Here is a 22754-nt window from a genome sequence, read left to right on the forward strand (position 1 = left end):
AGAACAAACAGATTAATTCATCCTTCATTTCTGCCCTCCCTTGTCTGGACCTGAACTGCCATTCCCAAATCCACCCCATCTCCTTCACCCCCTCCCACACCCACTACCAGAGAGAATACAAACCATGATTTCCACTTGTTCTGTTCTCTGCCTTTCTTTCTGTCACCCTCCTCCCTGGAGCACTTCTCTGGAAGTCATGAAGGGTTTCACTGATATTCTTCCCCGCTTCCCAGCTGCTCTTTCTATCCATTCTGCCTCCAAGGCTGGTTCCTAGTCCCCCACCCCACCCCCCTACCGCCGCCACCAAGTACAAATCACTGATGCTTCTCTGCCCACAGGCCCAATTCTCAACTGTGAGATAACGATGACTGAAATGTTACTGGACACCATTCAACATCATGTGGTGTTACCTACCAACATCTCCAAAAGACAAAATCAATCACCGGCTCTCCCTCCTAACAGCTCCCCTCGCAGACGAAGGCAGCCCCGAACTCTCAGAGTCGTGCTTGGCGCTGCCTCTCTCCAGCATCACAGACTATCCATCCAACCTTCAACAACAGACTCCAAATCTGAAAGCCACAGATTCTCTCTATGCCATGATGTAAGCTCTATAGCCTCCCTTCTTGTTTCCCTCATCTGCCATGAACCTCCATAGGCAGACTCAGCCTCACAACTCAATGAACCCTGCCAAACCTTAAGTCAGAGCAGGAGCCTAATCTGTTCATGGCTCCCATCAGAGTCAAAGCGAAAGCCAAAAGCTTTTATGGCGAACTCAAGCCCAATACAAGAGACCTCAGCTGCTACCCCTTTCCTCCTTGCCGCCCACCACCCACCCCCAGCCCTCCAATTCATCCCCCCATTTACACCCTGCTGTAGCTCCTGGCCTGCTCCTCACAGAACAAGGAAGCCTGCTCTGGTCCATCATGCTTCTATAAGTTCCTCCCTCCCTCCCTACACACACACACACACACACACACAGTGGGGGCTTTCTCTAGCCCCCCACATGACTTGCCTATCCCCTCTTTAAGACTTTGCTCAGTGGTGACTCTCTCAGAGGTGCTGTCCTATGTTATGCAAAACTGTAGCCCCCAAGCCCTGTCCCAGCTTTTTCTCCCCACAGTACTTCCTATCCTCTGAGATGGCATGTGTTGGCATGATGTATTCACCATATCCCTGTGCATCACCCAGTGTACAGATGGGGTCTGCATGAGCTGAGGATGTGTTTGTTCCACACAGCATGGGGGCAGGGGTAGCTGTGGAACCAGAGAGTTGCAAGGCCAAACAGCTATAGAAGCCACTTTGTTAGCAGTAAGCATCTGCTCACTGGGCCACCCTACAATGCTGACCTGGGTGGGAAAGAGGGGACAAGATGGAGCCAGTGCCAGCTTGGAGCTGCATGTGGAGGCCAACTGGCATTAAGTGGCCAAGAAACTGGGAGCCCCAATGGCCTCACAACAGACTGAACAGACCAGAGCCAATGGGGCTGACTCTTTGGTCTTCACCAAGAGGGCAGAGATGGGAGAGGGGGCTTTTCCCCTGCAGGATATCAACCCTGGGTGAGATTACATACAGAAAAGCCAATGTCCTTGCCCCAGGCCAGGACCCTGCAGGCTCTGAAAAAGACACAGAAGTTAGAGAGAAGGGGGTGGGGGGAACTGAACCAGGAATAGTTCCTGCTAAGACCCAAAGCAGGGTTTTCTCCCTCTGGGTAAGGACCTCACCTGCAAGTTTCCCCTCCATTGTCCCAGCCACCTCCAAATCACAGCCTCGCCTCAGACTTCAAAGGATCCTGGGGGCTTCAATTTGGTCCCTATACCCTCTTCTCAGTTACCGAAGCCTGCCGTGGCTCCACTCGAGACATCCCTTTCCTTTTACAGCCTATCTACTCCATCGATGCTTCCAGGAGAAACAGAATCCCTTTCAGGAGCTCAGCCAGGCCAGCTCCAGAGCCAGTTAACAGCGTCCCGGCGATGGGACTTGTGACGGTCGTGATCTCCACAAAACCAAGCGCTGTCGCCCGGGAGTCCTCGGTCTCCCCGCGAGAAAACCCTCCTTTCCACACATCCACCTACCCCGATCACCCGCAGACCACAGAACCAGAAAGCAAGCACTCACCGCCAGCTGCAGCGTGGGGATCCCTCGTCAGTTTTGTGTTGACTCCACACTAGGACTCCCTCCGTGATCTACTCCTGCCCATCGCCCCACCCACCTAGCCAGAGACCCCGCCCACTCTGGCAGGCTGGGAAGGGCGTCCACACCTTCTGATTTCCCTCTAGGGACTGGTGAGACAGGTATCCGGGAAGAGGCCTGCCTGCGGTGCTTTGTGTTCTGCCCTTGGGGACCGGTTTCAATCACAAGGGAACCAGAGTCCTGGGAACAAGAGCTAGGAAAGCCCTCGGTGTCAGTAGGAGCCGATGTACCCTCTCAGGGATTTATAAGCCCTTAGTCAGCTACAGTCTTAATGGAGGCATTCCCAGAAGGCTGTGCTGGGTGGTGTTAGGGCATTTAAAGTTCCTCTTTTCCCCTTGGTTGTCAGTCCCATGCAAGCTGATGAGCGAGGTCTAAGTGTAATAGCACTTGCCTCCAACGGTAGCCTCCTAGGCTGGCCTCTGCCACCATCCTAATCGGAATTCGCCAGCCTTGTTTAGTTCCCATTCTTAATGTTACTTCTAAAAAGACTTGTACATGAAGTCTCATTTGAGAGAGAGAGAGGGAGAGGAGAGAATAATTGACACTGACATGAAATTGTATATAAACCGAGACGTGACCACTTCCAAGGTATGGTTGAGGTTCCGAAGGTTTGTATTGTAGATATGAGGGAGGGTACAGCCGGAGGCATCTGGAAGAGTCCAGAGCAGGGAAAATAGCAGCTTGAACATGGTCAGTGGGGGACATGACCATGAGAGGAAGAGAGACAGCCAATGTGTGTGTGTGGGGGGGGGGGAGAAGAGAGAAAGAGAAAGCCAAGAGAGAGCACAGCCAAATGGGGGGGGGGGTTATGGGAATGAGGAGTTGGGGGAGGGAAGCCCACAAGCTGGAGAAGCTTAGAGTTGGGGTGTAGGGTAAGAGGTATGGAGAGCTACAGGTTATGAGGGAGCCTGGAGGCCACCACAGGCTTTGGTGCTTTGGAATGCTAATAGATGCTCCCTTTAGCCTTTTGTCTGGGGAGTTCCTTTTGAAACTGACACTAAGTATTCTGCCGGCCTCTGCTCTCAGTAAAATCTCTTAACCCCACCTGTAGAGTACTCCTCTTGTCCCAGACTTGTGGATGAAGAGACTGAAGCACAGAAAAGTTCATTAGCCTGTCAACACAGTGATGTGTCCCAGGCACCAAAGACTGTGCGCTAACCACTGCCTCACACTGCTTCCAAGTTAAGTACCTATGCAGTACTTATGCGGATGAAATAACCCAATACAAGCTGAATTAAAAGTAGGGAAGGTTTATTTGGGAGCAGCTCTAGAGCAGGTTCACAGATGCCAAGGAACAGGGCCAGGGAAATTACCACATAGACAAGGAGGGGATGGGAGTGGAGGCAGTGAGATAAGAAGAACGAGCATGCACAGACAAGGAGAGAGAAATGCAGAGAGAGAGAGAGAGAGAGAGAGAGAGAGAGAGAGAGAGAGAGAGAGAGAGAAAAGGAGAGACCAAGATGTCTGGATTATATAGGGAAGAGCCTCTGGGGGGAGGGGGAAGCCCAGCCCCTGGGCTGGAGAGTTCAGGGTAGAGGGTGAGTATTCCGTCCATACCCAGAAATAGGTAGGAACTGAAGGATGCTGGGAGAACCTGGAGACCAGGTCTACTTTGATGTGTTAAATAGACACCTCAGCTGCTTGTCCCCTGTTTGAAACAGTTTGAAACCCAACAGTTTCTATTTTAAATAGTTCACATTTATTTATTGTCTGTGGGTATTATGCATGTGGATGCATATATGTCTTGGCACATGAGTGGAGGTCACAGGACAACTTGGAGGATTCAGTTCTCTTTTCACCATGTGGGGTCCTGAGGATCGAATTTAGCTTGTCAGGCTTAGCGTCAAGTACCTGTCGACCATGGAGGAGGAGGGGTTGGGGGAGCGTGGTGGAAACCTAGCTCATGGCAGAAGAAATGCATGGTAGAGACTGTTCACATCCATCCTGGACCAGGAAGCAGAGAGTTACAGGAACCAGACATAGCCTTCAAAGATCTACCCATAGTGATCCATTTCTACCAGCTGCCCCCACCCCACACACTTTCTAAAGGCGCTTCTGCAAAGAGAATCTCACTGTGTAAAAGCATTGCCTGTCAATTAAAAAGCCTATTGCCAATAAGCTGAAGCAGAAAATCGGAGGTGGAACATCCGGGAGAGAGAGAGAATTCTGGGAAACAAACATGAGAGATTTGCCTCAGGATACTGAGGAGACGGACATAAGATGAGGCAGGAAACCAGCCATCACATGGCTGAACTCAGGTTAGAATAAAAGGGATAATGGAGTTATGAGCTAGTCAGAGAACAAGTCAAAGCATATGGCTTAAGCATTTATTAATAAATAAATGGTCTCAGAGTCATTATTTCAGGGAACTACGTGGCTAGGAGGAAAAGCCTGAAGTTATAGTCTGCAGCTTTATACCAAATAGCACACCTATTGGACCCAGTATTTAAAGCATGAGCCTCTGGGGCATTTTACATTCGAACCATGATGCTGACTGACAATTAGAATACAGAAAACTCCACCTGACACGTGTTCACTCACACTCTTTTGAGATCGCATTGGCTAGTTTTATGTCACCTTCACACAAACTAGAGTCATCTGAGAGGAGAGAAGCTCAATAGAGAAAATGTCTCCTTAAGACCTAGTGGTAGGACATTTTCTAGTGATGGATGTGGGAGGGCCCAGTCCACCGTGGGTGGTGCCATCCCTGGGCTGATGGTCCCGGGTTCTATAAGAACACAAGATGAGCAAGCCATGGTGAGCAAGCCAGTAAGCACCACCCTTCCGTGGCCTCTGCATCAGCTCCTGCCCCCAGGTTCCTGCCCTTCTTGAATTCCTGTCCTTGCTGCTTTGGATGATCAACAGTTATATGGAACTGTGAGTGAACTAAACCCTGTAAGGGAGTGTTTTGATCAGGAATCTGCGTCTGAACACTGAAGGTCCAGTTCCCCAATTGGTTCTTGGTTGATCAATAAGCCCAGTGAGCTGGGCTGCCTAGGCGGGACTTGCAGTTTTCCCACAGGCAGGCTAGCAGACACAAGAGAAGAGCTTCGCCATGCTTCAGCGGGAGAAAGAGCCACTAGCCATGTGAGATTCAGGATGGAGTGGCCATTGGCTGCTTCCCCGGACTGGGCCTGGGGTAGCAGGTGGGAGATTAGAAACACAACTAAGCTGAGGGCAGATTTCGGGTGCTGAGCTGGGGCTAAAGGTAACTGAGCAACTAAAGTTGAGGGCAGATTTAGGGTGCTGAGCTGGAAGTGAAAAGAAGGGTGAGATAGCCAGGGAAGGCTTAGAAGAGCCTGGCTATTGAGCAAATCAAAAATGTGTGTGTGTGTGTGTGTGTGTGTGTGTGTGTGTGTGTGTGTGTTTCATCCTGTGATCTGAGGGAACCTGGGTGGGGCTGGTAGCTCAGTCCTCCCAGAGAGCTTAAAGCAGGGTCGTAGAAACTATTCCCCACAAAACCCATTCCAAACAATGCTTTTGGTCATAGAGTTCACCACAGCAATTGTAACCCCGACTAAGACAGGAATGTAGCCTCCTCCAAGTGTCTTCAGAATACGGCCACTTCTTAGCAGAGCTACTGCAGAGCAATTGCCTCTGAGTTGACAACTTTCATCTGGGAGAGAAACTCCTTAAGACTCAGAGTGCTCTAATGAGAGGTCAAACAGTCCATCCTTTCAGATGGCACACGCCAACACTCAGGAGGCAGAAGGAGGAGGAATCTCTGAGTTCTAGGTAAGCCTGGTCTACAGAGCAAGTTCCAAGACAGCTGGGGCTACACAGTGAAATCTGCCTTGAAATAAGTCAAAACAAAACAAAACAGACTCAGGATCTTGAGGAATAGTGGCCATGAAAAGCTTAGGCCCAGGATGATGGTATACATCTTTAATCTCAGTAGCAAAAGCAAGCAGATCTCTGAGTTCAAGGCCAGCCTGGGACAGCAAGTTCCAAATAGAGAAAAGCTTAAGTCCAGGCATGATGGTACACACCTTTAATCCCAGAACTCAAGAGACAGGGGCATGCAGATCTCTGAGTTCAAAGTCAGTCTAAAGAGCAAGTTTTAGGACAGCCAAGCTTAGGCAGTGACAGAATTGGAAAACAGAAAACCGGTGATAATATAATAGAAAAAAGGGCCATGATCCTGCCCCAGCAGGCAGCAGGACTCTGGCAGCTTTGGCCATGTGGCTCTGGCTTTAGAATCAAGAATAGCATTCTACTGGGACAATAGATGTTGGTTAGCTAAGAAATTAGTGGTGATTAAGAAGAGACCAGCATCACTGAAGTGAAATCTTCTGGGAAGTGTTTTCTGAGAGCACAAAGAAGCTGTGTTCCAGAGATAGCCAAAGTTGAACCTCATGCTACAGCTGGACTTGGTAATGTGTAAAATATCACCCAGGTGGTACTGGGTTTGGAGGCATAAAGGAGTCATGGAGATCAGCTGAGGCTTGGCACAGTGTGAGGCCAGGGAAGGCCATTGGTGAAGGTGCAGCCTCAATTACAGTTGACAGCCTAGAACTGAAGAGGTCATGCAAAGAAGTTGAGGCTTGGCACCGTGATGAGAGCCTATGAGAGCAGTGGAAGACATCAGTGAATTAGCAATGCCAGCACCATAGGATGATCACCAAGAATAGCAGCAGCTATGGAATGGAGTCAACCAGACCCTGGAGTGCTACAGAGGGTAAAGCTGGAGAAATGACCCAAGCCCTTTGGAGGAGCCCAGAAGATCATGTGTGGATCCTCGGCATTGGCAAAAGAAGCTGCAAAGTTGGAGTTGCCTTGGATACCACAAGATGTTAGAGATGTCAGAGCCATCAACAAGGCAGTCAACAAAGCAGAAAAGAGTTGAAGATCTGAAGAACACTTTGAACACAGACATGGGATACAGAATTTGGAGTTTGCTCCATTGGCTTTTGGTCTTGCTTTGGTCCAGTATTTCTTCACTATGACATTTTGGATGGTAATGTGTATCCTATGATGTTAGAGGTTTGTGATCTGCTTTTTGATTTCTTAGGGGATTACAATTAAGAGATTGCATGAATCTCCAAAGAGACTTTGAACTTTGGACTTTTAACATTGTTGAGACTGTTGTAGACTATGGAACTTTTGAAGTTGGAATAAATGTATTTTGCATTATGCTATGACTATGTATGGCCCCCATAGATTCATATGTTTGAGCAAGCCTATGGGCACCAGGAAGTAGAATGTGGTGGTGGTTTGAATATGCTTGGCCCAGGGAGTGGCACTGTTAGGGAGTGTGGCCTTGTTGGAGGAAGTGTGTCACTGTAGGGGTGGGCTTTGAGACCCTTCTCCTAGCTGCCTGGAAGCCAGTCTTCTCCTATTTGCCTTCAGAACAAGATGTAGAACTCTTAGCTCCTCCAGCACCATGCCTGCCTGGATGCTGCCATGCCTTGATGATAATGAACTGAACCTCAGAGCCAGTAAGCCAGACCCATTTAAATGTTGTCCTCTATAAGAGTTGCTTTGGTCATGGTGTCTCTTTACAGCAGTAAAACCCTAAGGCAGGTGGTATCCTTACTTTGGTCTGTCAACAGTTCTCTGAATGAGATGTTTATTCACTGTCCCCAAGAATAGTATCACACAATGAGAGCCACTGTTGCTGGGATCCAGATCTCCCACCACTCATTTAGGTTATGTAAGCACTGCTAACAGTGCTCTATGCCTCCAGCAGCATTTCCTTAATAAAGCAATCCTAGTGAGTCTCTTTCAAAAAGTCAAATTATATCACTCTTCAGATGAGAATGCTTGTCACATTCAAAATAACAGCCAACACACTGACAGTGTCCTTATAACTGCTGTGTGACCCTAGCTCTCTCTCTCTCTCTCTGACCCATGGTGATGGTTAATGGTGGTGGTGAACTTGACTGAGATCATCCAGATAATGGACAAAGCACATTTCTGGGTGTCTGTGAGAATATTTCCTGAGAAGATTTGCTGAACTGAGCGGGAAAGACCTGCCCTAAATGTGGGCAGTGTTGTCTACTAAGGCAGAACAATAGCAGCCAGACGCTCGGTACAGACAGTCCTTTGTGACCTCTTGCTCTGGCTCTCACTCTTGCTCTGGCTCTCACTCTTAAGATAAAGAAACCAAGGTTCCCAGAGTCTATTGGCTTCCCCCAGTGGGCCAGATACCAAGAGGCAGAGCTGCTAGTCAAACCCCTAACCTTCTGCCCCCTTTCCTGAGGCCTTACCTATCCTTCAGTGCCTACATCCCACAGTCCCCGTGGGATTCTCCCTGTGCTCTAAGCAGTGAGGAGAAGCTGTGCCTGTGTCGTGCTCTGTCAGCTTAATTGGCTTTCTCTTCCAGATCATGTTCCCTGCATGTTCTTCTCTCCTTCCAGCCCCGGGGAGAGAAGAAGGGACCCAGTGGTTATTGCTGACCTTTGCCACTGGCACAGGCATGACCCAAGCTTGCCATTGAGCGACTCACTGAAAGGTGGAAAAGTTCAGCCAGGCACTTGCTTCTGAGCTGCCTCAAACCTAGAGGGCCCAGTGTGTCTGGGTGTCCCGAATGGCTTCTGTCCTCCACACTCCATTCCCACCTCTGAATCAGAACCAGCATTCTGGCAGCACCCAGCCACTGGGAAGGTTTTGCTGTGTGCTGGTGACCCAGTCTGAATGTCTGAATCTCCTTCAGTTTCTGTTTGCTTGCTTGCTTGCTTGCTTGGTTGCTTGCTTTGTTGTAAGATGTATTTATTTTATTTTGTGTGTATGGATATTATATGTGCACCACATGCATACCTGGTATGATGGACCCCCTGGAACTGGAGTTACAGATAGTTGTGAGCTGCCATGTGGGTGCTTGGAATTGAACCCAGGTCCTCTAGAGGAGCAACCAATGCTCTTTACCATTGAACCATCTACACACACACACACACACACACACACACACACACACACACACACGGTTTTACACACTGAAATCCCAACCTCTGAGGGGCTGAGGAGATGATTCTGTCTTGAGGTCAGGGCCTCATGAATGGAGACTCAAGGGGTTCCCATGATGGCAAAATGGCCATGTAGCCCAGCTGCCTGCAGTGGGCTCTCAGCAGACACCCAGTCTGCAGGAGTCTTGACCTTAAGACTTCCCATCCTCCAGAACCATAGGAAATAAATTCCTGCCATTAATAAGCCATATGGTCTGTGGTATATTGATACAGCAACAAGGATTACCTAAAAACATCAGACCCTAAGAAATTAAAGCCAGCTCTCCCACCCAAGCTTCTCCTCTGACTCCTCACTGAGACCCTCCTTCTCCCTTGTCCCTTAGCACTTCTAGAATCATCTTCCATGTTGACAAAACAAACACTCCACCACCCAACAGAGTATTTGAGAAAAGGGTTTCTCTCCAGGCATGGTGATCCACAACTTTAATCCCAGCACTCAGGAGGCTGAGGCAGGCAGACCTCTGTGACTTTAAGGCTAGCCTGGTCTACACAGTAAGTCACAGGACAGCCTGGGCTACATAGTGAGATCCTGTTTCAAAACACACACACACACACACACACACACACACACACACAAAGACAAAAGAAAAAAAAAAAAAAACAAACGGTTCCTCCGCCTCCACCTTGAACAACTTTCCTCAGTTGGTGGTTGATACCCCCACATCTGCGTGGCCTGGAAAAAGAGCAGAACACCCCAATCTCAGCCCACTCCTGCCTGCTCTCAAGCGCTCATCATGTCCCCACCACATCAGAGGCCTAATGGAAAAGGCTCTGTTGTCTCCACTTTACAGCAAATCCTGACATAGATAGAAGTCAGCCCATCCTGGCCTTGAGGGGAGACTAGGAGGCTCGGCACAGCAGCAGGCTCTTTAAGCCTGTGGTGCAAAAATGAGGGCAGCACCTAGTCCTTCCTCTTGTGTCTCAATGCAGCCACGAAAGCAGTCAGCAACACTTGGTCTGCAGCCCCAATGTAAAGTCCTGCAGTAATAACCTTTGAAATCTTTAAAAAGCCTCCTCGTCCATGCGCAGCTGCAAGAAGATGAGAGCGACCAGAGTTATCAGGTTTTGGATCACTTTGCAAAACACCTCGCCAGCTCAGGTTTCTTTGGCAAACCCAGAGAGACCCTCCTCAGAGATCATCAATTCCTTTTAATTTCTCAAAAGAGAGTTTCAGGATTGTAGTCTCTGAGCATGCTCAATAGCTGAGATTGGTAAGCAGTTATTCATTCATTCATTCATTCATTCCTTTTGAGGCATTGGGAATTGAGTAAGCAGTCATTTCTGGTTCATTATTACTCAATCTCTGGATTATTACTCTGCATTATTACTCAATGCAGAGTCCTTGCACATAAGAAGGACTGATTTAATCTTGCCAGTCAGAAGGGCGGTGGCCCGCTCAGGGGTACACTGAGGCAGACCTGAGCTGGAGCCGCAGCTCCATTCGTCTTCTGCATCATCTCACCACTCATTGGCCTGCTCCTGTGCGGTCACACAGCAGTGATCCTCCGAGCACCCTCTAAGTGTGGGCATTGGGCTGAGTGCTGGGACAGGCTACCCAGATGAACCCAGCTTCCTGCCATTGTGGTGTTTAAGACAATAAGCAAACAGGCATGCCAACCGTGGTAGATGGCATGAAGTCAAGGGCAGGCTGCCTGGAGAAGCAATCCGAAGACAGACAGGAAGCTACAAGCCAGGGGAAAGAAAACCCCACGTGGAAAGACCCTAAAGAAGGGAATTTCCAGAAAGGAAACTCCTGGGCAGGCAAGTCTTCGCACTTCCACCATGCCCACCATGCCCACCATGCCCACTGTGCTCCAGTGTGTTTCACCATGGCTGTGCTAAGGACAGCAAGGGATGCTGGGAGGGGAACAGTGAAGTCGGAAGGGGCAGGAGAGGGTGAAGTTCAGGTTGGCTCTAAATGTGATGGGACATTACCGATGGATCAGAGCAGGAAAGATGCTCTCTGACTTTGGAATCCAGAGAAGTCATCTGACTCAAGATGGCAGACTCTCCCCTTCTTGACTCCATGGTGCCCACCTCTCCTCATTTGGCCTTGGTATTGCCACTGTTGTGAACAGGGATGCCCACTGCTCTGCCATGGCCCACCATGATCTTCTTTGTTACAGAATGAATATGCCCTCTCAGACCTTGGCATGAAAGTCCTAACGTACAATGTGATGGCCCTGACAGGCAGAACCTTAGGAAGTGACTAGATCATGATGTGAAGCCCTTATGGGACTATGTCCCTTAAAAAGGAGACCCCTGAGAACCCTCTAGCCCTCTGCTAATTGTGGGCCATTACAACAAAGAGATAGCCATCCACAAACCAGGAAACAGGCTCTCACCAAACACTAGATCTGCCATCACCATGATCTTGAATGTCCCAGCCCCCAGAACTTTAAGACACAAGCTTGGTTGTTTAAACCACATGGCATCGGGCATTTTGTTATGGCAGCCCAAGTGGACAAGACATAGCCCTTGCCTGTTCCCCTCTCTCATCAGCTTCTGGGCTTCAGAGAAAAGCCAGCACCCAGCAGATGACAAAGTCTCCTGGTCACACTGGCCCAGTTGTGTTCCTCCAACAAAATCTGGGCACACCTCCATGTCAGGTGGTTTCCAAAAACTGGACCCCAGCCCCAAAAGAGGAAGCAGTGACTGTCACACTATTCCCCTGTGGCTGCTAACTGCTGTGATGAGCTCACAGGGTTTGGAGAAGAATTCAGAGCCTGCTGTGGCATCTCACAGATTTCAAGCCTGGACAGAGACAGGGCAAGGAGCTGGAAAGATGCACAGTAGGAAGAGGAGGGGCAGAGGCACACACCTCTCTGCAACCTCTTGTCTCTTTACCACACCAGGCCCTCTGAGATACAGCCCTTGCAGCTGGGACTAGCTAGTCAGAGGCATGCCATGCATAGTAGTTCTCGCAAGCTCTTGCCAAAACCAAATTCTTATGGATATGTGTTCTTGGTATGAGAGTGATAGTGGTGCAGAGAGGCAGGATGTTGTACAGAGTCCTGAGCAGAAAGGCAAACGATGAGGATTTTAGTATGCCTTCAGTTGCCAGCCTCACACGCTCAGCATGACACCATTAAGTGTTCTCTACACCTTGACTCATCATAAGCTTCTGAGGGCCTGTGGGGTTGAAGCAGACGCAAATGAGGGCGAAACCTCTGTGACAGTGAAAAGCAAGATTGATTTAGTTGAGCATGGTAGACAGCATCTATTCATCACAAGATCCTTTCAGTGCAAATGTGAGCCTCGGGAGGAAAAGGAGATTAAGAAGCACACGTACCCAAAGGAACCCTCACAGCCTATCTGCAGCCATTAACGCAATTCGATAAAAGACAAAGAAGGCAATGGACTCCAACAGAGAAGAGATGGGCGTGAAGTAAGCCTGTAAGAAGATGTCTACCATAATTATCCTTTGTGGGACCCAGTGATGTAAGCTATGAGGTGACACCTCTGCCCACACTGTAGAATGGCTTCAAGAAGTATTAGCCATGCCAAGGATAGTGAAGGTACAGCCTAGCTCATTCACAGCCAGGCGAGTGCAAGATGTCCACCCGGGCCGTACCCTAGCCTATCCCATGACCTTTCTGTGTCAGGCACTGGCTCCACATCCCACCAGCTCCATGTGCCAAACCTCAGTTCTCCAGCTTGTCAACAGAACACGAAGGGCCCCATTATGCCTAACTCGTAGCTAGGATAATAACTATTAAAAGGATGTATCCCCAAATCCTCATGTTAGACTGTGATCCCTAACATAATGGGTTTGGGAGGTAGGGTCTTCTGAGAGTTGACTGTCATAAGGACAGTCTTCATAAAGGGATTTATGCTGTAACTGTGAAACTGGAGTGCATAAGATAAGCTTTCTCTTGTCTGTCCACCTCCTACCATGGCATGTCACAGGCGGCAGGACAGCCCTCACAGACACTGCCAGTGTGCTCTTGCATGTTCCGGATCCAGAGCTATAAACTAAATAAACTTTCCTGTGTGTGATTTTTTTTCCTTCAGTTTATCGTCTTCTGTCATTGCCACAGAAAAGGACTAAAACAAAGGACTTTGAAATGAATTCTCCAAATGCCAGCCATCGTTCAGGTGTCTAATAGGTATCAAGCTGCTTAAAGCTGCTGTGAAGTTAAACTGTCCTCCTGTTGGTGGCCTTGTCCCACGTGGCCTGCAGATATTTGTCTCCGCCCATTTCCTGTTTTCAAAAGGAGAACTCAGAATTGCGGCAGACATTCAGCCATCTAGTTGGACCTTGCAAAAAGAGATCGGACCGGGGCATGTGACTCTCCTGGACCCTGAACCCACAAAGCCTGAAGATCCCAGGTCAGTCAGTGTTTGACCCCAAGCGTAGCTGGCTTCTGTGCACTGAGACCCAGTGATGTCCTTGAGAGGCCCTCTAGGAACTCCCTGGGGACTGGGTAGGAGGGACCAAGGGTGGTGAGAGTATGGGCTGTCCTTAGAAACTGGGGCCAAACCCACCTCCAACCTCTAAGCCTGACTCCTTTTGCAATGCCAGGCACTGGTCCTGTTCCTGGGAACAAATCCAGGCTTGTATTTCTCAAAGGGTGGACCCTGCAGCTGAGTAAGAATCCAGAGCCCACCCCAGCTCTGTCTGGGTGTTGTGGGGTAGGCAGCCTGCTTGCCTTAGAGCTCCTAACACTTCCTCTCCCCAGTCCCAGTGGGGATTCTGATGTGCACCCCCAACTGAGAGCGCTTCCACTGGCAAGCTCCACAGAGAAGCACCCAGGGGTCCTATGGTGCTCAGGGCAGGTGGAGCCTTGGCTGACCCTTCAATGGAGACCTGAGGAGGCTGCCCTACAAAGAAAGGAGGCTTAAACTCAAACTCCCGCAGGCAGCCAGGGCTGCGGCTCCCCTTCCTTCCTTTCCTTCCTTCCTCCTCCTCTTTGAATGGGTGCCTCTCAGTTCTTCTGTCTTATGGGCAAGGGCTTTTACTATATTCTACCAGATTTTCATTAGCCCCCCACCCCCACCCCCCGGCAACCTTCCCCCTGCCCCCGAGAAAGGTGGCCTCGGCTCTACAAGTGGCCCTGTGTATGCAGGAGGAGGACTGAAGAGGGCAGGGTCCCTTGAAGTGGGAAACAAGAGCCAAGGCTCCCGGAAAATGAAGATTGTCATGCACAGAAGATAGTATGGCCTGCGACTCTGCTCTGTCCTCTGGGCCAAGTGCAGTTCCAACATCTGCAGTGCTTTGTTCTGATGACTAGAAATCTTTCCCACTGAGGGTGTGGAGTGATAAGGCAGCCCTCAGAACCCTCTGTCCCCAAGGAGCTTAGCAGCTGGGCATGGTGGCACAGACCTTTGATCCCAGTACTTGGGAGGCAGAGGCAGGCGGATTTCTGAGTTCGAGGCCAGCCTGGTCTACAAAGTGAGTTCCAGGACAGCCAGGGCTACACAGAGAAACTCTGCCTCAAAAAACCTAAAAAACCAAAAAACCAAGGAGCTTAGCAAAAGGATCAATTGCCCACAGGGGGAAACTGAGGCTTGGATGTGTTTGGGAAACTGTCAACATATCACCTTTATCTACTTGTCTTTAAATGGGTCACTCCCAGCCTGTCCTGTAAGAGGACAGGAACAGCTTTGGTTGTGGCTTTGAGTTTTATTCTAAGTCTCGGTTTCATGCCAGTTTTGAATGGTTTACCAGAGCACGCAGCACATTTCTGCGGTCTTCCGAGGTCCCATGGAAGAAGTTCCCTGCTTCTGGCACGGTACCAGCTACCCAGATCAAAGCAGATCTGGAAAGGCCTAGACCACTAGGGCCAGTTCCACAAGCCACCACTCACTTCACAGACAAAATCATAGGGAGAGTACAGAGTGCCCATAGGAAACACTACATCTCCATTTGGTAAAATAGGCCCCCTTGGCATACCTGTAATCCCAGCCCTAGGGAGGCAAAGACAGGAAGATTATGACTTCCGGGCAGCTTGGGCTACATAGTGAAGCACTATCTCAAAAAACAAAAGCAAGCAAACAAATAAAACCCCCTGTTAAATATGACAGCATATGGACTACCTACTATCTTGCTTTAGCACTTAGCACAGTGGTTCTCAACCTATGGGTTGTGACGCCCCCCATAGGAGTCACAGTCAGATATCCTGAATATCAGATATTCATATTAGAATTCCAAACAGTAGCAAAATGACAGTTATGAAGTAACATCAAAATAATTTTAGGGTTGGGGAGTCACCACGACTTGAGGTACTGTATCAAAGGGTCACAGCATTGGGAGGTTGAGAACTTAGCAGAACATGAGGGACCCATCCCATCAACACTTAACAGTGTGATAAGGCTTATAGCCACCCTTTCCAAAAAAAAGGAAAGGGAGAGATGGAAAGCAGAAGATAATAAATGACATGCCCAGGGGCTGCGGTCAGTCAGAATGGGGGTCATGTCTCCTGACTCCTCCACAGGGCTGAGAGGTTAGCAGGTCACACAAGCTATTGAGTACCCAAGCATATACAGCACTGGTCCAGCCAGGACCCTGTTCTGTGCCTCAGTTTACCCACCTCCTGTCACTGTGAGGCTTGATGGAGGGTCTCTGATGACACTTAATGAACCGATGCTTAGATGCCACTCAGAAAACAGTCCCTTCCACCTGCCTTATGAAGAACATCCCCTGAGGCACAGGCTCAAGCCTCCCCTACGCCAGACCAACTCAAAGAGAGGATGCGATGACATCATTGCACTTCCTCTTGGTTCCTGCGCTATGATGCTTAATCTTGCCAACTTCACTGGACTTAACAATACCCTGGGAGCTGAGAGAAGTCGACCTCTGCGTGTGTCTGTGTGCTGTTTCCGCAGATGACTAAGTTAAGGGGAAGACCCACCCTGAATGCCAAAGGCTTGGAGGAAAGAAGAAAGTGTGCTTCAGTGAGCTGGCTTTGCAGGTAAAGCCATTTGCCACTGAGCCTCATGACCTGAGTTCCAGCCCCATGACCTGTGTGGTAAAAGGAAGGAACGTACTCCTGCAGCTGCCATATGACCTCCATACTCTTCATGAGCTGAGGGACATGCACAGGCATGAGCATGTGTGCATGCTGTGCTCTGGAGGTGAGCTGCTGTGCTCTGCCCATGTCCTCCCCGCCTCCATGAGCTGAAACCTGAAAATGAACATAATAAAACCTTCAGCTGTTGATGCCTGGAATTCTGTCAGAAAACCTAACACATGTGCCCAAGACAGTGCCCAGCCGTTTGTTCCTCTGAGAGAATGTCTTATTTCTCGTCTCCTAGTGTGCAGCTATCTGTAAAAAGCACACCCTTCTAGAGTTATTTATTTCATTTCTATTCCTCAAACACCTAATGCATGTCAGATCCTAGTAACAGAAAGGACTGTGCAGTCCCTGTTGTGTGAAGAGCCCCGAGTCCAAGCTGTATGGGGTAGGCCTATGGTAATCCTCATACCAGCCTGTGAAGGTAATTCTGATATTGTACCCATTTTATAAGACTCTGAGGCACAGAGGAGGGTAAACTGACAGTTATCAAGGCATCCATTTACTTCTGTGTACAGACTGGACTCCAGAAGCCTGCTGGCCTGCTGCCTGCCTGCTGCCCACTTCTGGTCAGAGCAGATTCTGTAGTCGGCCAATTTGGGCTTACCACAAAGTGAGAATAGAAAGAGTCCCTGCAGGGGAGGGCGGTCACATTGGGAACATGCAAAGAGGCATCCCTGGCCTGCACATCTTAGACGCAGTTCTCCCTTGCTCCTCTGTACCAATGGTGAGACCTCAGGCTAGACCTGCTTCCTTATCTGTTATTTGGCAGTAATGCCAAAGTTTTGTAGGTGTCTTAAAAAAAAAAAAAAAGAAGTGTGAGGCGCCAGATGAGATGAACTGGGCATATTAAATATTTGCTTAACGGTAGATAGATAGGGAGGGGTGCACTGTAATATAAAGCTGAGTGGTGGGACATTTATCTGGACTAGCCAGTACACTTCACCCAGGTCATCTCTAATGTTGGTGCTGTCACTTGACAGTATTTCCTGTGAAATCCAGAGCAACTGTATACTGCATGGAGCACAACCATAACTCAGGATCTGTCTGTCCATTACAGGAGAGGGCTAGGTTTGATCTGGCTGGGTGGGTGACAGAGGACACAGCAAGGCATCATTGTCATTCCTCCCTGCCTGCCAGCATGGAATCCTTAGCATCCTTGCAGGAGCCCCAGTGTGAGCTGGCTCTCTTCTCTCTTGTAGCTCAGGTAGCCTTGGAGCATGGCAAGTCCAGAGCATCCTGGGAGCCCTGGCTGGAGAGGACCCATAAACCAATGCGTAACAAGGACCAGACAGGAAGTATTGCCCCCAGGCCCAGACCTCCCAGGACCAGGACCAGAAGGTAAACTGGAGGGTTTGTGTTCAGTGAGGGAGGTGGGCGTTCACAGACATTTGAAGCACTTCAGTGGTTGTACCGAGGTAGCCAGGCAGCTGTCTTAACTGGGGTCACCTTAACCTAAGCACAAGGATTTGGTGCATGCTTGTTACGTGGGAGATGATCCTCGGAGACAGAGCAGATTGGGAACAAGAGCAGCCTCCTGTATAGGGGGTGGGTGATCACATGACTAGGGTAGGTGACTGTGACTCAGTCTAGATGGGGGCTCATGGGAAAGTGTAAAGAACTTACCTGGGTTGTGCATCCAAGGACAAAGAAGCCAAGGATTGCCCAACATCCCTTTCTTCCTGCAAATGCTGTGGTCCTAGAAAGGCCCTAGGGTCCTGAGTTATGGGTGCTTTTCTTAGAAGCCAATAGCATTTTCCAGAACAGTGGCTGCCAGGGGGTGTGGCCTGGCACTGACAGGATCTGCTATAGTGCCATCTCCTGGAATCATCTCTCTTTACACTCAATTTAAGATGGATCTGCTGAAGCCTGGGGTGTGCCATGCATGGCAAGTAGACTGATCACTCTCCTGGCCTCCAAGCTCAGAAAAGAGACACTGGTGAAAAAGAATTGTAGATGTGCCAGGAAAAGTCTACTGGAACAAAATGGGAAGCACTCACTCCAGTATCAAAACGGGGTGAGGCAGGGGAGTGACATGAGGGTCAGGTGGCACAAGATAAGGACGTTCCAGGCCTGTGCCTCTTGCAATAAATGAACAATTCTTTATGCAATTGTGTTGGGAAAAAAAATCTAAACAGATTCTCAGAAAGGTGTGGGACTCAAGTGAGGCTTAGGAAATACTGTGGGGAGCTGGGTGGTGGTGACGCACGCCTTTAATCCCAGTACTAGGGAGGCAGAGGCAAGGTGGATCTCTGTGAATTGGAGGCCAGCCCGGTCTACAGAGAAAGTTCTAGGACAGCTAGGCTAAACAGAGAAACCCTGTCTCAAGACAAGACAAGACAAGACAAGACAAGACAAGACAAGACAAGACAAGACAAAACAAGACAGAACAAAACAAAACAAAAAACCACTGTTGGTTTTTAGACAAGGAATCAGGAATTCAGAGCCGAGAAAGGCAGCTGCACCCTGAGATAAAGTGTTTGTGTAGTCAGAGCCTCCCAGGCTCAGGCTGAAATACAACTTCCTCAGGGCTTCCCCTGCACACTGATGTGCACTAAGGGGCTCCATGGCCCCAAGTCAGTGCCCTAGGGAGTACATGGGCATGGGTCCTGCTTGCCAGGAGCACATGATTACAAAATGGTCCATCAGCAGGCCGGATGTGTACAGACTGGATCCCACCCACAGTGCACTTCATAATAAGAAGAAGCAATCAGAGTGTTGGACTGAGATCAATACACAAGGTAGTTTCACAGGGGTCTAGCTGACGTGCCCACAGGGAGGATGGCAGGAAGGGATAGATAAACTCTTCCAGAACTCTGATATCCATTCCATCCCACGCCTCTAGTCATCTCCCTCCATCCCTGGCCTGCAGGGCACTGCTGAACACAGATTCCTTAAAGGCAGTGTCTTTCCAGAAGCCCAAGATGGCCCCAGCTCTAACTCCAGCATGACCACAAGGGAACTCCAGGAACACTGGCAGAAGGAGAAGAGCCGCTGGAAACATGTCAGGCTGCTCTTTGAGATCGCCTCAGCCCGCATAGAGGAGAGGAAAGTCTCCAAGTTTGTGGTAAGCAGAGCTTAGACTGACGGGGCTCCTCCCATCAGTCACCTCCTGCATGGCCGGGGAAAGGCCTTGGGAGATCACAGCTTTCCACTTCTAATATGGCACGCTAACTCACAGTCTTCCAGAGAAACGGAGGTTGCACGGTCCCACATGAAGGTAGGGTGCCATGAGGACTGTGAGTCATGTTCCCATGATGCCAGGTGTCAGTCATCCGCACCCCTTCACACCCCTTCTCTGTTGATTCTGAAATCTCCTTTAATCGTTAATATGTTTCTGGCTTTTTATTTGACTTGCTTTTAAAATACTTGCTTTTAAAATACATGTAAGGGAAAGATCAGTTTCACAGGACATTAAAAAAAAAAAAACAATTACAAAAATAAACCCAAAAGAAAGCTGAGCTCTGTTATTTAATTCTAGCTGCTAGTCCTGGTTTGTGGGGAGTTCCCCGATGGGAGTGCCGTCTGAGTGAGATTGGCCTGTTCTAGGAAGATGGAAGAGTAATACCAAGTATTCCCACCTCACTGGGACCTGTGAGGTCCCACTCACCACTCCTCCTTACTGGGACCAGTACAGTTACCATAGCTACCAGCTTGTACTGGGTACAGCCCTCCCTCGAATCAATGAGTTCACTCAGCTATTTAACCCTCGTGCCGAAGACAGGAACTATTCCTATTCTGTTGTGTTGTATAAACTCTCGGAGGTACAGTGCAGCAGCAGGAGGGAGGACCTCCGAGAACCCATGTTCAGGAGTTCCCTGAACAATCAGCTGTATGACAGGCCTAATACAAAAGAAAGTGTGTTGAGGGAAGGGGATATGGAAAAGGGGTATAGGTAGGGAAAGGAGGGGGACAGAGAAGGACAGAAAAAGAGAGAGAGAGACTGAGAGACATAGAGAGAGACAACGAAAAAGAGGGGGGAGAGCAAGGGAACTGGGGTGCAAGAAATCTTCTTATAGCCTGGCTGGTACCTGGCTTGCAGCCCCCACAAGCTGTTACTAGGTAGCTGTTTGAACGGAGCCTAGAAGATTTGCCAACACATCCTCAAGTTAAAGATGAGACAATTGAAGCTCAAGGAGGTTAAATTCCCAATCTAAGACCAATGCGTTATGCCTGAAACAAATGCTCAGGTGTTCCAGATGGGCCCTTCCTGACTCCAGCCCACGCTTCCCAATTTAGGACACAGAGCCCCAGTTTTTGATGATAAAAAGCCAAGAGAGACACCAGCCCCATCAGCAACTCCCTGTGCCTTTTCTTCCAAGATGCATCTAAGCACTGCTATTCTAGAGCCAACATTTGCCAGGGACTACCTTTCTACCTTTACTCATAGTACAGCAGGAGAGTAGGTGTGCCTGTGCGCGCGCGTATGTGTGTGTGCGTGCGTGTGCGTGAGATGAACTTCAAAGTATGCTATGTGTATGCGTGAAAATGGCAGAGGGCCAGCCAGATGGCTCAGCCTGTACAAGCACCTACTGCCAAGCCTGCCCACCTGACTTTGACACCCAGAAGCCACATGCTGGAAAGTGAGAACCAACTCTCACAAGTTGTCCTCTGATCTACACAAACCACACACACACACACACATACACACCGCAGACACATGTAAAAATGTTTTTTTAAAGAAAATGTAAAAGGTAACATTATTACTTCGTACAAAATGTGACTTTAAAAATGGCACAGGGGCAGGTGCGTAGAGGGAGGGGGGAAAGGAGACACTGTTGCCAAGCAGGGCACGCCTACAATCTCAGAATTTGCAAGACTAAGGCTGGAATATCAGGGTCCATCTGTAAACTACAAGGCTAGTTCTTATTTCAAAAACAGATGGCCTGGGACAGGGGAGGGGAAAGGATTGTGGGAGAGGGTACAAGGAGAGGGCGGTGAGCGGGATTTAAAGTGAATAAGTAAAAAGGAAAAAAAATTAAATTAAATTTAAAATAGCCAAATGACCTGGGGCGAGGCTGTACAGCTCAATGGCAGACCACTTGCCAGACTTGTACACGGTCCCTGGGTTCCAGCCCCAGAAGGGTCGAGAGCGTGCGCGTGCACACAGCCGCGGGCGCGCGGGCGGGGCGCGCACTCGGGCTGTCCTGAGGCTCATCCTCTCCGCTCTGCCTGCAGATGTACCAGGTCGTGGTCATCCAGACCGGGAGCTTCGACGGCGACAAGGCGGTGGTGGAACGGCGCTACTCGGACTTCGAGAGGCTGCAGAAGGCCCTCCTCAAGCGCTTCGGGCCGGAGCTGGAAGACGTGGCGTTCCCGCGGAAGCGCCTGACCGGGAACCTGTCGGCGGAGACCATCTGCGAGCGGCGCCGGGAGCTGCGCGAGTACCTGCGGCTGCTTTACGCCGTGCGCGCGGTGCGCCGCTCGCGCGAGTTCCTCGACTTCCTCACGCGGCCCGAGCTGCGCGAGGCCTTCGGCTGCCTGCGCGCAGGTCAGTACGCGCGCGCGCTCGAGCTGCTGGGCCGCGCGCTGCCGCTGCAGGAGAAGCTGACGGCGCACTGCCCGACCGCCGCCGTGCCCGCGCTCTGCGCCGCGCTCGTCTGCTTGCGCGACCTCGAGCGGCCGGCCGAGGCCTTCGCGGTCGGCGAGCGCGCGCTGCGATGCCTGCGGGCGCGCGAGAGCCACCGCTACTATGCGCCGCTGCTGGACGCCATGGTGCGCCTGGCCTACGCGCTGGGCAAGGACTTCGCGGCGCTACAGGGCCGCCTGGACGAGAACCAGCTCCGGAGGCCCACGCACAGGGGCGCCACCCTGAAGGAGCTCACCGTGCGGGAGTATCTGTCCTGAGGCGGCCCGACAGGTGCCCTGGCATCCAGGCTGCGCGGACAGTGCCGTGGGTCGCCATCGCGGGTGGGCTTTGCTGGACGGCTTTGGACAAGCGTGGCTTGAGGGGCTCCTGGGACCTCTGGAAGAGCCATCTTGTGACCTTTGAGTGCCAGGTTCTCTAAATCCTAAGCCGACAAGCTCAGCTATCAAAACTTTGCAAGTTCTATGGACCTTAGGTACCATCTCGGGATGGGAAGGACTTGCCTACCGTACAGAATGTGTTCAAGGCCAGCCTAAGAAGTTTGCTGAGACTGGCTCCAAATAAAGAGGTCTGAGGATGTGACTTAATGGCACAGTGCTTGTGAGATTCCTTTGCTTCAATCTAAAGTACTACCAAAAAAGAAGAAGCATCTATTTTTGTAGACAGCCAGACGAGAAATTTGCACAAACATGCAATGCAATGCACTTCCTTAAAGACTATCCCCTCGCATAGCCCCAGATCTTCCCTTCGCTCCTGTACCCCACCCCCCAATCAGTTGCAAGTATTTGCATCCATTAACCCACAGACCTAGCTCCTCCTTTTGGTGTCACGCTCTCAGTAAAACAAGCTCTTCAGGGGAAGCCTGCAGGATGGAGAGTATATGATTCTTTGAAGTTACAAGGATGCTGGGAAGTCAGGTGTGGTAGACGAGGAGGGGAGGGTAGAAACTTACCATATCCAAATATGGTGTCTGCAGGCGGCCCCTTTGGGAAATAC

The 22754-nt window shown here is 50.0% G+C and overlaps 2 protein-coding genes across 7 annotated transcripts in view; one reads left to right on the top strand and one right to left on the bottom strand.

Annotated features, from left to right (window-relative positions):
• Nod2 (nucleotide binding oligomerization domain containing 2) overlaps nt 1-2157 on the bottom strand; it is a 39773-nt gene extending 37616 nt beyond the window's left edge. Inside the window, exon 1 of the mRNA XM_021170890.3 lies at nt 2116-2157. The gene's annotated coding sequence lies outside the window, so the exon portion shown is untranslated. The remainder of the gene's footprint in view (nt 1-2115) is intronic.
• Nucleotides 2158-13361: 11204 nt separating this feature from the next.
• Nucleotides 13362-22345, top strand: Snx20 (sorting nexin 20). Of its 6 annotated transcripts, XM_029481031.2 has the most exons (5): nt 13362-13487; nt 15984-16069; nt 17374-17512; nt 19087-19238; nt 21350-22345. In XM_029481031.2, the coding sequence occupies exons 3-5, from the start codon at nt 17392-17394 to the stop codon at nt 22016-22018; spliced, it is 942 nt and encodes a 313-aa protein (XP_029336891.1). In that variant the 5' UTR covers nt 13362-13487; nt 15984-16069; nt 17374-17391; the 3' UTR covers nt 22019-22345. The 6 variants fall into 6 exon arrangements, with proteins under 6 accessions (XP_029336891.1, XP_021026091.1, XP_021026094.1 ...); XM_021170432.2 differs by lacking the exon at nt 15984-16069; XM_021170435.2 differs by lacking the exon at nt 15984-16069 and having other exon boundaries at nt 19090-19238.
• The last annotated feature ends 409 nt before the right edge of the window (nt 22346-22754 follow it).

This window comes from Mus caroli, unplaced genomic scaffold (assembly GCF_978045245.1).
Source record: "Mus caroli unplaced genomic scaffold, Mus_caroli_1 scaffold_10, whole genome shotgun sequence".
NCBI lineage: Eukaryota > Metazoa > Chordata > Mammalia > Rodentia > Muridae > Mus > Mus caroli.